A 14,678-nucleotide genomic window follows, 5' to 3' on the forward strand; every position below is an offset into this window, starting at 1 on the left:
TCCTCTTCTCCACATCCTCACTAACACTTACTATCTCTTTTTTTTATAATACCTATTTTAACAGGTATGAAATGATACCTGTTGTAGTCTCCCTGATGAGCTTTTTTTCTTCATATACCTGTTGGCCAATTATATGTCTTGTGTGAGAAATATCTATTCAAGTTCTTTGTCCATTTTTAAATTGAGTTACTTTCTTGGTACTTACTTTGAGTTCCTTATAAATTTTGAATACTAACCCCCCCTTTTTTTACTTTTCCTCATTTTTAAAATTTCATATTAATACAAATATTAATACAAATATTCATATTAGTACAAATATTTAGTTACATTATTTTTGTTTCCAAGGTAAAGTTCAAGTTGTAGTTGAGCCCTTCACCTAGGGTCTGTGCTAACTATCCTTGCATTGTTCACATTAAGTTAGAACTTGCCAGTCACCCTCTCTCCTCCCCTTTTACTTTTCCCCATTCTTCTCTTCCCCTCACTAGAATATACTTGCAATTTTCTTTCGTGTGGGCACATAATTCTTTATATGTTGACTAAGCCTTATTAGATGTTTGGTTTGAAAATACTTTCTCCCATTCCATAGATTATCTCTTCATCTGTTGGTTCATTTGCTATGCTGAAGTTTTTTAATTTGTTTGTTTTTGCTTTTGTTGACTGTGCCTTTTGAGTTATATCCAAAAACTTGAGCCAACCAATGTCATGGAGACTTTCCACTATGTTTTCTTCTAATAGTTTTAGACTTTCAGGTGTTACATTTAGGTCTTTAATCCATTTTGAGTTGAGTGATTTTTGTATATGGTGTGCGATTAATCCAATTTAATTTTCCTGCTGTGAATATCAAGTTTTCCCTTCAATCTTTGTTGAAGACCAACTGACTGTAAAAATGTGAGGTTGTTTTTTTCTTTCCAATTGGATAAAATGATTTTAAGATATATTTATAAGTATAAATGTTTCAAGATTTTGATAAAATCTTGGCAAAATATCCTAGTACCTTGGAGTTCTAAATGTTATAAATAAATTCTACAACAAATGCAGTAAGTTACTGATATAGAAATGGAATTGAATGGAGTCCAGAAACATTCAAACAAAAAGAATTTGATATAAAACTAAAGTAATATTTCTAATTATTCAGAAAAACTTTTCATATTTAATCCTCTATAAAATTTGCAATATTCTTTTTTTTTAAGACAGTCTCACTATGTCACCCTCAGCCATGGCATAACAGCTCACAACAACCTCAAACTCTTGGGCTTAAGCAATTCTCTTCCCTAAGCCTCCCAAATAGCTGAAACTACAGGCACCTGCCACACACCTGGGTTTATTTTTGGTTTGGGGGTTTTTTTTGGTAGTTATCATTGTGGTTTAGCAGGCCCAGGCAGGGTTCAAACCCGCCAGCCCCGGTGTATGTGGTGGGTGCCTTTGACCGCTGAACTACAGGCACCTAGCCAAAGTTTGCTATTTTTATACTAAAAACATAAGAAGAGTTCTCTCTCTCTCATTTCTTTCATGAGAGGGACCCACTTCCTACTCTCTTTTAAAATGCTCTAAACTATCTCTTTGGTCTTCCTAAATAAAATCTCTCTGTTACCTTGAAACATAAAAACATAAGACTTTTACACAGACATAAAATTCTGTTTGAATTAACAATCTAAATCTAAAAATAAAATTATAAAAATACTATTGTATTATAACATTTAGCTAGATGTTTTCAGAATTAGAAAGCTCTTAACCAACATCCAAAAATCAAAAAACAAATGATAAAAGGGTTTAACTATAAACAGAAATATGAAAATGTTTTTTCAATTGCTACCACTATGCCAAAGCAATTATAATCTGGAAAAAAATATTTATAATACAGATAGGCAAAGAGCTAATACCTCCAATATATATTTTTAAAAAGTTTCTCAAAAATGAATAAGAAGCTGAACTAAGTAAGTCAATTAGAAAAAGCTATGAATAGAAAATTGTTAACTGTTTGTTGTATTGCTGAGGTCTAGTTGTACCTTAGCATCATTACTTTGTCTCTCTCTTCAGAACCCACACTATGCCACTAGAAAAGCTCTGGAGTTGGTTTTCTTACCTACTACTTTTGATGATTGGGAAACCATTCCAGTCAGCTGATTATAAATTACTCAGCTTTTCAAGGGAAATGAATAATTAAGTCTCCCCTTCTCAAGATAATTAAGAATTAAGCATACACTTACATTGGAATTTCTTAAAGGTTGTTGTGAGGACAACCTGTATTAGAATCACATAGTGTGCATATTAAAAATGGAAATATCTGGGCTTCATCCTGAACCTACTTAATGATAATCCTCAAGGATGAGGTGTTAGAATCTACAAATTAACAAACTGCATGTGATTCTTACATATTCTAAAATTTGAGAAGTGACAAGAAGAAGTGTCTGGGGTGGTGCCTGTGGTTCAAAGGAGTAGGGCACCGGCCCCATATACTGGAGGTGGTGGGTTCAAACCCAGCCTCTGGCCAAAGACTGCAAAAAAAAAAAAAAAAAAAAAAAAAGAAGTGGTGTCTGGAAAAAAACATGTACTAAAATGTCAATGGGGGTTGTCTATAGGTGGTAGAAATTCAGAGAGCTTTTGATTTCTTCTTTGTGCTTTGCTGGATTATTTTGGATATTATACAACAAGCATATATTATCTTTGCATGGTAGAAAAAGAAACTAAAACAAAATAACTTTCCAAAATGAAGTAAGTTCTAATTACACATCACTTTATACTATGCTGGTTATGTGATAGTTTTTCAGCTATAGAACTTTTTGCCTTTTATATTTTTGCCACTAAAGAAGGCATATCACTCTGGGAGGCCAAGGCAGGAAGACTGCTTAAGATCAGGCATTCAAGATGGCCTGAGCAAGAGCAAGACCCCCCATCTCTACTAAAAATACTAAAAAAAATCATATGGGCATCGTGGCACATGCCTGTAGTCCTGGCTACTCATAAGGTTTGGGCAGGAAAAGCACTTGAGCCCAAGTATTTGTTCTTGTGGGAGGGGGCAGAACAAGCTGGTGGGCTAGAGAAGCTTCTTTTAGCAGGCTTGGTGAGATTGGTGGGAGAAACTCCAGGCACCTCTGGCTTGTGGGCTCTACCCAGAAACATCCCTTTGGAAGCATTGGGAGACCTCAGGATCTCAAGAGGAGGATGAAAGCAATGGAGATGCAGCAAGTGCTAGAGCTCAGTCTGAGCCTGGCTGGCTGTGGCAGCTGCAGTGGCAGCAGCTACAACAGTTGTGAGAGTTTGCAGAGAGGGAAGGCTTTCCCTGCAGGTTTTTTGTTTGTTTGTTTGTTTGTTTGTTTTGGACTTGTACATTTGGTTGAGTTACCTCAGGGGACTTCAGGCAAGTGACCAAGTGACTTTGAACAGCACCCAGAGGGCAGGACTTAGACCCTGGCGTGGAACAGAGCTTTCATTATTTCGCTGTGGGAAAGGTGTAGCCATTATGGAATAGCTCCCTTGCAGGCTCAACCCTCAGAGTCCTAGAATGAGGTCAATTTTGGCAGACCTGATGAGTGGGTAGCCACTTTGGGAGAGATCTGACAACACACACTTTCCTGGGAAAGCCACTGCTTTCTCAAGGGACACAGTTTGGAAAGTCAAGACATATACATTTAGCTGGCTGAGGAGAGATTCAGGCTGCCAACCCCCATGGGGTTGGAAGGCAAAGAAGTCAGTCAGCAGCAGCTTCCAGTCTCCATCTTATATAGCTGTATTATGATTAGCATCTCATATCCCAAAGGTCACCTGTTGCCCAGGGAATATACATATATATATTTTTTCTTTTTGTTTTCTTTTTTTTTGCAGTTTTTGGCCAGGGCTGGGTTTGAACCCACCACCTCCAGTATATGGGACTGGTGCCCTACTCCTTTGAGCCACAGGCACCACACTGGTACTTTTTCTTTTCGAAAATTTTTTCCAACTTTTTTCCCCTAGACTTTTCTTTTTCTTTTATTTTTTCATTTTCCTGTGTAAATATAATTTTTCATTATTCCTTCTTTACTAACATTTTTGCTAGCTTTTCTGACCCTGTTATTTGTTTTTCCCCCAACCCCAATTTTATCCCTTAAGACTTTTTGTTTGTTGGTTTGGTTTGATTTATAGTATTTTTTTTTTCTTCTCCATTTGGTGGAGGTGAGGTCCTGTGTCTACTAAGGCTGGCAAAGAGCTGTAGACATCAAGGGACCCACCCAACGCAGGCCCACCAGAGGTTGGGATTTGAGGATGTGGGTCAAAGTGCCCTACTCTACACCACTATCACTCCTGCCTCTCTCTTTATGTTCCTCTCTTCTTTTTCTCAATATTCCCTTCTACTCATCCCCTTTCCTTTCTCTTTTCCCTTTTTAAATTTTTATTGTTTCTTGCTCTTCAGTCCTCTCATCCTTTTAGTTCTTAACCAAAAGGACACTTCAACACCTTAGGTCAGATGCACAGTAACTTAAAGAGCAACAGGAAGTGAAAGGAAAAAGTAGGGCAAGAAAACAGACAAAAAAGAAAATTCTCATGAGGAAGAAATGGCAGAAAAATCCTGGCAATATGAAAAATGAGAACAGAGCAAAACTCCCACCATGGAATCATGAAGCAGCTACTACAGAGGACTCTACCTATAAGGAAAGGTTAGAAATGATAGGAGAAAGATTTAAAATATGGATGGTAAAAGCAATGGAGGAAATTGCAATGGAGGTAAAAGCAATGGAGGAAATGGAGAAAATGGAAAATAACCAAAACAAAATCCAAAAACAGAATCAAATAAGAGATGAATGATATGAAGAATATACAAAGGATATAGCAAAGCTTAAGGAATTGAAACAATTAGGGAATTTAAAGATATAGTAGAAGGTATCAATAACAGACTATGCAGAAGAAAAAATTTCAGAGGTAGAGGATTAAGCTCTTGAGATAACTTATGCAATTAAAAAGACAGGGAAAAAAGAGAAAGAAAACAGAATGTTCACTGACAGAATTATGGGACTTCATGAAGCTTTCAAACACATGAGTTATAGGCATCCTAGAAGGGAAAGAAGAGCACCCCAGAGGCATGGAAGTCCTATTAGAGGATGTCATAAATGAAAATTTTCCAAATATCACCAAAGATTTTGACACACTCCTTTCAGAGAGATATAGGACCCCAGGTTTGCTCAACTCAAATCAAGCTTCTCCAAGACACATTTTCATGAACCTGTTCAAAGTCAAGACAAAAGAGAAGATTCTGCAAGCTGCCAGGAAAAAGTGCCAATTGACCTACAGGGGCAAATCCATGAGGGTGACTGTGGACTTTGCAAATGAAAGTTCTCTATCCAGAAGGCAATGGTCATTTACATTTAGTCTACTTAAAACAATTTTCATCCCAGAATTCTATGTCCCACTAAGCTAAGCTTTAAAATTGACAGAGAAAATAAATCTTTTACTGACATGCAAACATTGAGGAAATTTGCCACAACAAGATCAGCTCTACAGGAGATAGTTAGACTTATTTTACACACTGACCATCTCAATGGGCCACCAGCAAAGTAAACACCCAGGAACTAAAGGACCAAACTAGTTTCCACAATGATGCAAAAGACAAAACTAAGCAATGGACTTTAAAAAATAAGATGAATAGCACTTCACCACACTTATCAATTATATCAATAAATGTTAATGGTTTGAATTCCCCATAGAAGAGGCATAACCTGCCTGATTACACAAAAAAGCTCAAGCCATCCATTTGCTATCTGTAGGAAATACATATAGCCTCAAAAGGTAAATTAAAATTCAGGGTTATGGGATGGAAAACAATTTTTCAGGCAAATAGAAATCAAAAGAAATGGGGTTGCAGTCTTATTTTCAGTTACAAGTGGATTTAAAGCAACTAAAGTCAAAAAAGACATACATGGACACTTCACATTGGTCAAGGGAACAATACAACAAGAAGACATTTCAATTCTAAATATTTATGCACCCAACTTAAATACTTCCAGATTTTGAAACAGACCTTAATTAATCTGAGCAATATGATATCCCAAAACACCATAATAGCAGGGGACTTTAACACTCCTCCTCTTACAGAGATGTACAGATCCTCTAAACAGAAACTAAACAAAGATGCAAGGGGCTTAAATGTGACCCTAGAACAACTGTGCTTGATAGACATATATAGAACACTCCATCCAAAAGCTGAAGAATATAGATTCTTCTCATCAGCCAATGGAAAATTTTTCTAAAATAGATCGTGTCCTATGACACAAATCAAACCTCAACAAAATCAAAAAAATTGAAATTTTACCTTGTATCTTCTCCACCCACAAGCAATAAAGGTGGCATTCCAACAAAAATTGTCATCCCTGAACAAAGGCATGGAAATTTATGCTCAATGACAGTTGGGTCAAAGAAGAGATAAAAAGGAAACCACTAACTTCTTTGAGCATAACAGTGAAGACACAAGCTCCCAAAACCTGTGGAACACTGCAAAAGTAGTGCTAAGAGGGAAATTTATATTAGATGCCTGTCTCCAAAAAACAGAAAGAGAGCACATCAATAACTTACTAAATCATCTTTTTAAAAAAGTGGAAAAGGAAGAGCAATCCAATCCCAAACCCAGTGGAAGAAAAGAAATAACCAAAATTAAATCAGAAATAAATTAAATTGAAAATGAAAGAATCATTCAGAAAATTAATGAAACAAAAAGTTAGTTCTTTGAAAAGATAAATGAAATCGATAAACCATTGGCCAGATTAACCAGAAATAGAATAGTAAAATCTTTAATAACTTCAATCAGAAATAAAAGGGGAAAATAACAACTGATACCACAGAGATGCAAGAGACTACTTCTGACTACTACCATGTTTCCCGGAAAATAAGACACTGTCTTATATTTATTTTTTCTCAAGAAGATACACTAGGGCTTATTTTCAGGGGATGTCTTATTCTCCATGCCAAAATCTCCATCACTAGGTCTTTTTATTGGGGTAGGGCTTATATTTAACAAATGCATAGAAATCCTGCTAGAGTTTATTTTTTAGGTAGGTCTTATTTTCAGGGAAACATGGTACAAGAAACTCTATGACCAGAAATTTGACAGTGTGGAGGGGGGACCTGGGAAGATGGCCAACTGGAGTCAGCTTTCAACAGAAGCTCCCATCAAGAGGAATAGATAATGGCTAGAAAGAACTCAATAAAGCCAAACGTTGGGAGCCGAGCTGAGAGAGAAGGTTGATAATTGCACTACATCTCCGCTGAGGCAGGCTGCAACTCCAAGGAAGAAAATTTCAGGTACAAAACGCATCCCAAAGAAGACTAGTGCTCATCCCCTCCCCCAATAGAGTCACTTGCCCAGGAACTCTAAAAGCAGCAGCAATCTGAAGACCTTTTGTCTGACCCCACAGGAGTGAGTTGCAGGAGGCCGGGAGCCTTCTCCAGAGAGACCCTGCTATGAGCCTGGGCATTCTCAAGCCCAGCATGAAATTTGGGGGCCTGGGGAAAAAAATTTCCCAGCCATTTTGAACTCCCAGTCCACACTTCCCTTCTCGCCTGGCAGTCTAGAAGCCCAACCCCTACAGAGACCCAGAATGTCCACAGTTCTATCCTAGAACCCGGCATTGCTTGTGTAGCAGCACAGCTGCATGGTAACAGTGAATCCAGTACTAGGGTTGAAAGGCTCAGGGGAGAGGGTGTCTGGTCTGACCCTGCAAAACTGCTAACAGAGGCAGGCAGAGACTTGGGACATCTCCCAGCCAGCAGAGGCTTGGGAACCTGGCTCTGTGAAAGTGCTATTCAGCAGCAGGTGGAGGCTTGGGACACTGTGCAGTGGGTGGAGGCTCGGGAACCTACGCGGTGGGCAGAGGCTTGGGAACCGGCTCTGCAAAAGTCCTAATCAGCAGTGGGTGGAGGCTTGGGAACTGGCACCAAGGTGCGAGTACCCAAGTGGAGGCACCTCTCATGCAGCATCAGTGATAGTAGAGTGATCCTGTCTGGGTCAATTTTGGAGAGACACTTTCCCAATTTGGTGGACTGCCAGAGGGAGCCAGCTAAGGACATGACAAGTAAAGCAAAAAGACAACCTTTAGAATGGGAAAAGATATTTTCAGGGTATCAATCTACAAAGGGTTGATAACTAGAATGTACAGAGAACTCAAATTAATCAATATAAAAAGACCAAACAATCCCATGTACCTCTGGGCAAGAGACATGAACAGAAACTTCTCTGATGAAGACAAACAAATGGCTAACAAATATTTGAAAAAATGCCCATCATCCCTGATCATCAGAAAAATGCAAATCAAAATCACCCTGAGATATCACCTAACCCACATCACAAAGTGAGAACAGCCCACATCACAAAGTCTCAAAGATACAGATGCCGGTGTGGATGTGGAAGGAAGGGAACACTTATACACTGCTGGTGGGACTGCAGACTAATACAACCTTTTTGGAAGGAAGTATGGAGAACCTTTAAAGAACTCAAATTAGATCTCCCAATTTCTCCATGAGTAGGCATCTACCCAGAAGAAAAAAAATCATTTTATCATAAGGACTTTTGTACTAGACTGTTTATTGCAGCTCAATTCACAATCGCCAAAACATGGAAACAACCTAAATACCCACCAACCCAGGAATAGATTAACAAGCTGTGGTATATGTATACCAAGGAATACTATTCAGTCATTAAAAAAGATGGAGACTTTACATCTTTTGTAGTAACCTACATGGAGGTGTAACACATTCTTTTTAGTAATGCATCACAAGAATGGAGAAGCAAGAATCCAATGTATTCATTTCTAATATGAAAGCAATAGATGATCTCATACAAGGTGGTGGGTAGGGGAATGAGGGATCAAGGAGATGGGAGGAGGAAGGGGGATGGGGACACGGTGTATGGCACACCTCTTGGGGGTGGGACACAATTACAAGAGGAACTTTACCTAACAACAACAATCAGTGTAACCTAATTCTTTGTATTTCAATGAATCCCAAACAATAAAAAAGGAAGCTTTTTAGCAGCTTTTATATTTACCTGGATGGAACTAAAACACATTCTTTTTGGTAAAGTATCTCAAGAATGGGGGGAAAAGTATCCAATGTACTCAATTCTATCATGAATCCAATATATCATCACCTACACATCCATATGATCGATAAAACACAACTAGGAAGGAGAGTGGAGGGGAGGGAAAGGAGAAGCATGAGAGAAGGGAGGGTATTTGGTGGAATCTCACTTATTGTGCATAATGCAAGAGTACATTTCAAAACTACTAGAAGTATAGTATAGATATCTTACCACAACAAATGAGTAAGTGAGATGCTGGTTATGTTAATCAGTCTGACTTAAGTATTTCACATTATATATCCAATCAGCACACTGTACCCCATAATTGTACACAGTTATGAATTAATTTTTTTAAAAAAAGGAAAAAGAATAATTTGTTGTTGCAGTGAGGTATGATGATGCCACCATACTCAAGCCCAGGTGACAGAGCAAGACTCTGTCTCAAAAAGAGAGAGAGAGAAAGAAAATGTATGGATGGGGTTGGAAAGTGTCAGCAAATAAAAATTTAAATATTATTTTATTTTAGATTTTCAAACTTGAAATACCTGATATAGCAGATGCTGATGATCTTAGCTTTGAGAAGGAGATGCAGAAAGATGTTAAAATTTCAGAAATTCACAGTAAGTGTTACTAATTTCAATAAAGATGATTCTTGTATTATTTATAGAAATAATGTAGAAAACAAACTTTGAACCAATATTAGTTACATTTATATCTTCACTATTTTTGTATCGTGATATTTTGTTCTTATACAATTTATTTTTTCCTCTTGTGTTTATTTAAAATCTGTATAGTATTATCACATATTATAATGTATACATATATTATTATGCTGTATAAGTACTAGGGCTTAAAGAACTCTTCATTTTATAAATGACTATTAGCCTTTCACAAGAACAAGTAGGCACGAAAGTTAGAAATAACTAATGATGTGAAAAGCAGTGGTAGCAAGTGGGTTGCCACTGGTTTTCCCTCTGAAGTGGAAATCTAAACAATCTATGCATTCTCAGGCCAGGTCATACATCCCAAGAATGAAATACATGCCCATGATTTTCCAAACACGTTGCTATGAGGCAGGGGACAGTGTGGGTATATGACAAGGTCCCTGTTTGTCCTGTGCACAAGAAGCTGACAAGTATCTTAGAAGAGTTCCAAACATTGCTTTTCCTACTACAGATTGAACCTCACATCAACACATCCACCAGTAGTACATTTATGATCCGGACTTTGAAAGAGGCTTCTACTGCTGCTTCTGCTTCCCTCGTTTTTGTATGTCATTTTGGGAGGAGTACAATGGTTAGATATAACGTTTCATTCACAGGGCTTTTTGACAGTCACTAGAGCAGATATTTAGATATTTTAGCCAGTCAGAGCCCATCTTAGCAGTAGTAGCTATATGTATCCCAACTTGACTCTTTGATTCTTCTGAGATACTTAAATTTCTTTTGGTGGTAAATTCGTTTTTTTCTGCATAAAGACCTATTCACAACTCCCCTCTCCTGACCAACAGAATTTTTCTAAAACTATGAGAATAGCTGTGGTTATAGAGTGTGTGCTATGTCCCCACAAAATTCATATGTTGATGATATTAAAGGGGAAGGGGTTGGTTTAAAGGTGATGGTATTAAAAGGAGAAGGGGTTGGGAGGTGATAAGATTATAAGAGTTTGTCCTCATGAATGATATTAGTGTCATTCTAAAAAAGACCCCAGAGAGACCCCTCAACCTCTTTACTGTGTAAGGACAAAGAAGACACCATCTGTGAACCAGAAAGACAGCCTTCACCAAACACCAAATCTGCCTCCAGAATTGTGAGAAATGTATGTATTTCCATTTATGAGCTATCCAGCCTGAGGTATTCTGCTATAGCAGCCCAAAGGAACTATGACAGTGTGGAAAGTGTGGAAAGAGGAGTAAATGGCTTCCCAGTGTGATGTACAGGGTGGGCATCAAGTTCTTGTGCAATTTAAATTAGTTTACTAATTAGCACACAAACTTTATGTCCACCCTGTACTCTAATCTCTGTCCATTTGATTCTTTCTTCAAAGGTGTCAAATTTAGTCAAAGGTGTCTAATTTCCCTTTGCCATTTTCAGGGGAAGTATATCTGAAAAGTATTGCAGGGTGTAAGGGGCAAATCGTATTATTATTAAAAAGATAAAATCATGAATATTTCTCCTATCCAGGTTTAAGAGTTAATTAATTATCCAGTTCAACTATCTAAGAATATTTAAGCAATGCTTAAAGTGTTATCAAATGTATAGTATGAATATTTATTGATATTCAGTAAATACTGGAGGCTACATATAAACACATTCACATGTTTTTTAGGATTTCATTTTCATCTCAGAAAATATTTTCTAAATATAAAACTGTAAGATTATAATGAAAGAAGATTGACATTATTCTCAGTTACATTAAGAATATTTTTCTCTCCAGATTTTGATTGGCAGTGGGTTATCTTAGATGGTCCTGTGGATACGTTTTGGGTAGAAAATCTGAACTCTGTGCTAGATGACACTAGAACATTGTGCCTAGCAAACAGTGAGAGAATAGCTTTAACTAATAAAATAAGACTGATTTTTGAAGTGGACAGTCTCTCTCAGGCCAGTCCTGCTACCGTCAGTCGATGTGCAATGGTCTATATGGTAAGTTTTTAATAACAAATTTCTTAACAAAGAAAATACATTGTTTAGGATAATAACTAGCCATTTTCTACAGCTTTTTATGTTTATTTTCTTTTTGCCTGGGTATCCAGCAGCATGACCACAGTAGTTCAGAAGCTTTGTACCTCCCAAAGCCTCATAATGTAGAATTGAATATGAATGTAACCGCTAATGTTGTTAATAGTTTTCTGACTAACTGGAGTGTCAGTATTTTCTGCAACTGTGGTAAGTAGTGCTTTCAATAGACATGTTAGGCTGCTGCTATTATTTTATTTTTTCCACTAAAGGAATATTGCTCTAAGTCCTTTTCATACTCACTCCAAGTCTCTAAAAACTTAGAAAACACATTATGAAAACAGTGGTGAGTAAGTAGAAGACACTACAAAGAATAAATATTTTCTGTACCTGAAATTATTAGGTAGAATTTAATTAACCCTACATTCAAATCTCCTTAACTGAATGTGACCCATAAAGCTAAGTATAGAACTGACTGACTTCTGGGAGGGCAGTCTCCTCACCACATGCACAGAGTCTCAACACACCTCCCCCAATTGCTTGTTCTTTTATAAGACTATGGTTAGAAATCACAAATCATTCCAGAAAAGTAACCCCATAAGCTGTTCTGATCATTTGCCTTTTAATGAATGATAATTCTGGACCAAATCTGGTAGGGGGCAGTGGTGAAGTAAAAAGATAATAAGAAAGTAGGAGGATACTGTATTTGCATTTATTTGTGTAAGACCATTTTGTGCTTTTTGTTGTTAGGATCCTATTGATCTGGGATGGGAGCCTTATGCCAAGTCTTGGCTTTTGAAAACTTCTAAAGTTTTAGATAAATCAGGAGTGGATTGTCTGGACCTTCTGATTAAGAAAAGTATCACAGATGGACTACAATTTATAAAGAAATATGAGAAATTTCAGCCATATCCTACACAGGATGTAACAATTGTCATGACTCTCTGCAGAATTCTTGATGCTTTCTTTGAAATCCTGATTGAATGTGGAGGACTTGGAAAAAGTAAGTTGGTTTTTTTTTCCCTTAAGTCATATTAGGGAATTGTTTTTCACTTAATCAATTATATAGTATCTTAGCTAGTCAATGCCAGTTTACCACTTAAATTGGGTTTTAGAAAATTCCTGGAAAGCCAGGACTTTTCTGTCTATTTGGACCAACAACTAGCATGTACATGGAACAAACTAAAAACCATTTATAGGGGAGCATATCAAAAGTAAATTAATAATATACTGAAGTGTTAAAGAGTCACAAGAAAAATAAGTATAAAGAACGATTAGAGGGTCTCTATTAGGTAAAAATGGTTTTGCTATGTCTTAAAGATTCTTATAGCTATAAATAGTAGAGAAAACTATTCAAAATCCTAGGTATAGACTGTAATCATACAAAGGCATAAACATGGAAAACAATAAAATATACCTAAGGCGAGATCAGCAGGTTATGGATAAAGGTCTGGTCTCTGAGTACTTATGTTCAGATGCTGGCATGTAGTTCCTGATAAGATAGCAAATTAGCACAAGCTCCTAACGCTCTCCAAAACCAGTTTTGAATCTATCAAACTAATGTAAGTATTTTGACAAATCTTTGGAATGGCATAGGATAGTTAGATCCAAGGAGGAGGAAATAACAAATCTGAACAGAAAAGAGCTGGGTGCCATAAATGAGAGATACAGTGAGAGAGAGAGCATTTGGGTTTACCCTTTCTCTATTTCCTCGTGACTCCTTTGCCAGTTAGCACACCACAGCACAGCGAGGGGTAACAACAAAATTGGAAGTGAAGCCTGTCTGGGTTAAGGATCAGGTAAAACGTACTTTCTCCTCCTGTCTCCCTTCAAATCTCAAAACTTAAATGATTAAAAGACCATGCCTAGACAAAGAGTAATGCCAGGGTAGATACAGATTTTTAACACACAAGTTCTCTGCTTTCAAGAATGTCTCCTCCCTCCCCAGGAGTACACCTCTAAATCCTTAGACGCTCAAGCCAGAAACATGAGAGTACTGGAAACAAAGCATGAAGTAGTTTAAAAGATAAAACTAGAGGTTAGGAGGAAAGAAATAATAGTTTTTAAAACATAATAAGTAAGTTGAATGCTGGATTGCTTAGCTGAGAAACAAATTAGTAAGAAGCAGAACAGTCAACACTCCCTCAGAATGCATCAGGAAGGGCTAGAGAGATTAAATATTATATATTTTAAACACATTAAAATATTCATCTATATAATACATGTGCGTGTGTGTGTGTGTGTGTGTGTGTGTGTGTGTGTAGTTGAAAGGTGAAAGAAGTTGAAAGGTTAACATTCATATACTAGAATATCCAGAAAGAAATTTTTTTTCTCCGATTAACATGAGGGTACAAATTATTAGGTTCCATTGTTTGCATTTGTTAGGTAAAGTCCAGTTGGCAATTGAGCCCTTCACCCAGGAGGTGTGCTATACACCTTTACATTGTGCCTACTAGGTGAGAGCTTATCAATCTCCCTCCCTCCTCCCATTACTCCCCTTCTGCCCCTACCCCCAACTTGAATTTGTGTTTTCCCTCATGTGGGTATGTACTTCATCTACTAGCTTCATATAAGTAAATTGGATACTTGCTTTTCCATTCATGCAATGCTTTGTTGAGGAGAATATTCTTCAGCTCCATTAAGGTTAATACAAAAGATGTAAATTCTCCATCATTTTGTCTGAATAGTGTTCTGTGGTGTGTATGTGTGTGTATATACACACATCATAGTTTATTAATCCATTCATATGTTGATGGGCACTTGGGTTGATTCCACATCTTGGCAATTGTGAATTGAGTGGTGAAGTGCATATGTCCTTACGGTAAAATGTTTCGTTTTTTTTTTTTTCTCCTGGGTGGATACCTAGTAATAGAATTGCAGAATCAAATGGAAAGTTTACTTTTAGCTCTTTGAGAATTCTCCATGCTTCCTTCCTTAGAGGCTGTGTTAGTTTGCAATCC

The 14,678-nt window shown here is 37.2% G+C and overlaps 1 protein-coding gene across 1 annotated transcript in view; it reads left to right on the top strand.

The window, feature by feature from the left end:
* Positions 1-14,678, top strand: part of DNAH14 (dynein axonemal heavy chain 14) — a 554,037-nt gene that overhangs the window by 250,310 nt on the left and 289,049 nt on the right. The window contains exons 38-40 of the mRNA XM_003791010.1: positions 9,567-9,660; positions 11,477-11,685; positions 12,469-12,721. Coding sequence (XP_003791058.1) covers positions 9,567-9,660; positions 11,477-11,685; positions 12,469-12,721 — 556 coding nt within the window. The remainder of the gene's footprint in view (positions 1-9,566; positions 9,661-11,476; positions 11,686-12,468; positions 12,722-14,678) is intronic.

This window comes from Otolemur garnettii, unplaced genomic scaffold (genome assembly GCF_000181295.1).
Source record: "Otolemur garnettii isolate 467f Iridium unplaced genomic scaffold, OtoGar3 scaffold00045, whole genome shotgun sequence".
NCBI lineage: Eukaryota > Metazoa > Chordata > Mammalia > Primates > Galagidae > Otolemur > Otolemur garnettii.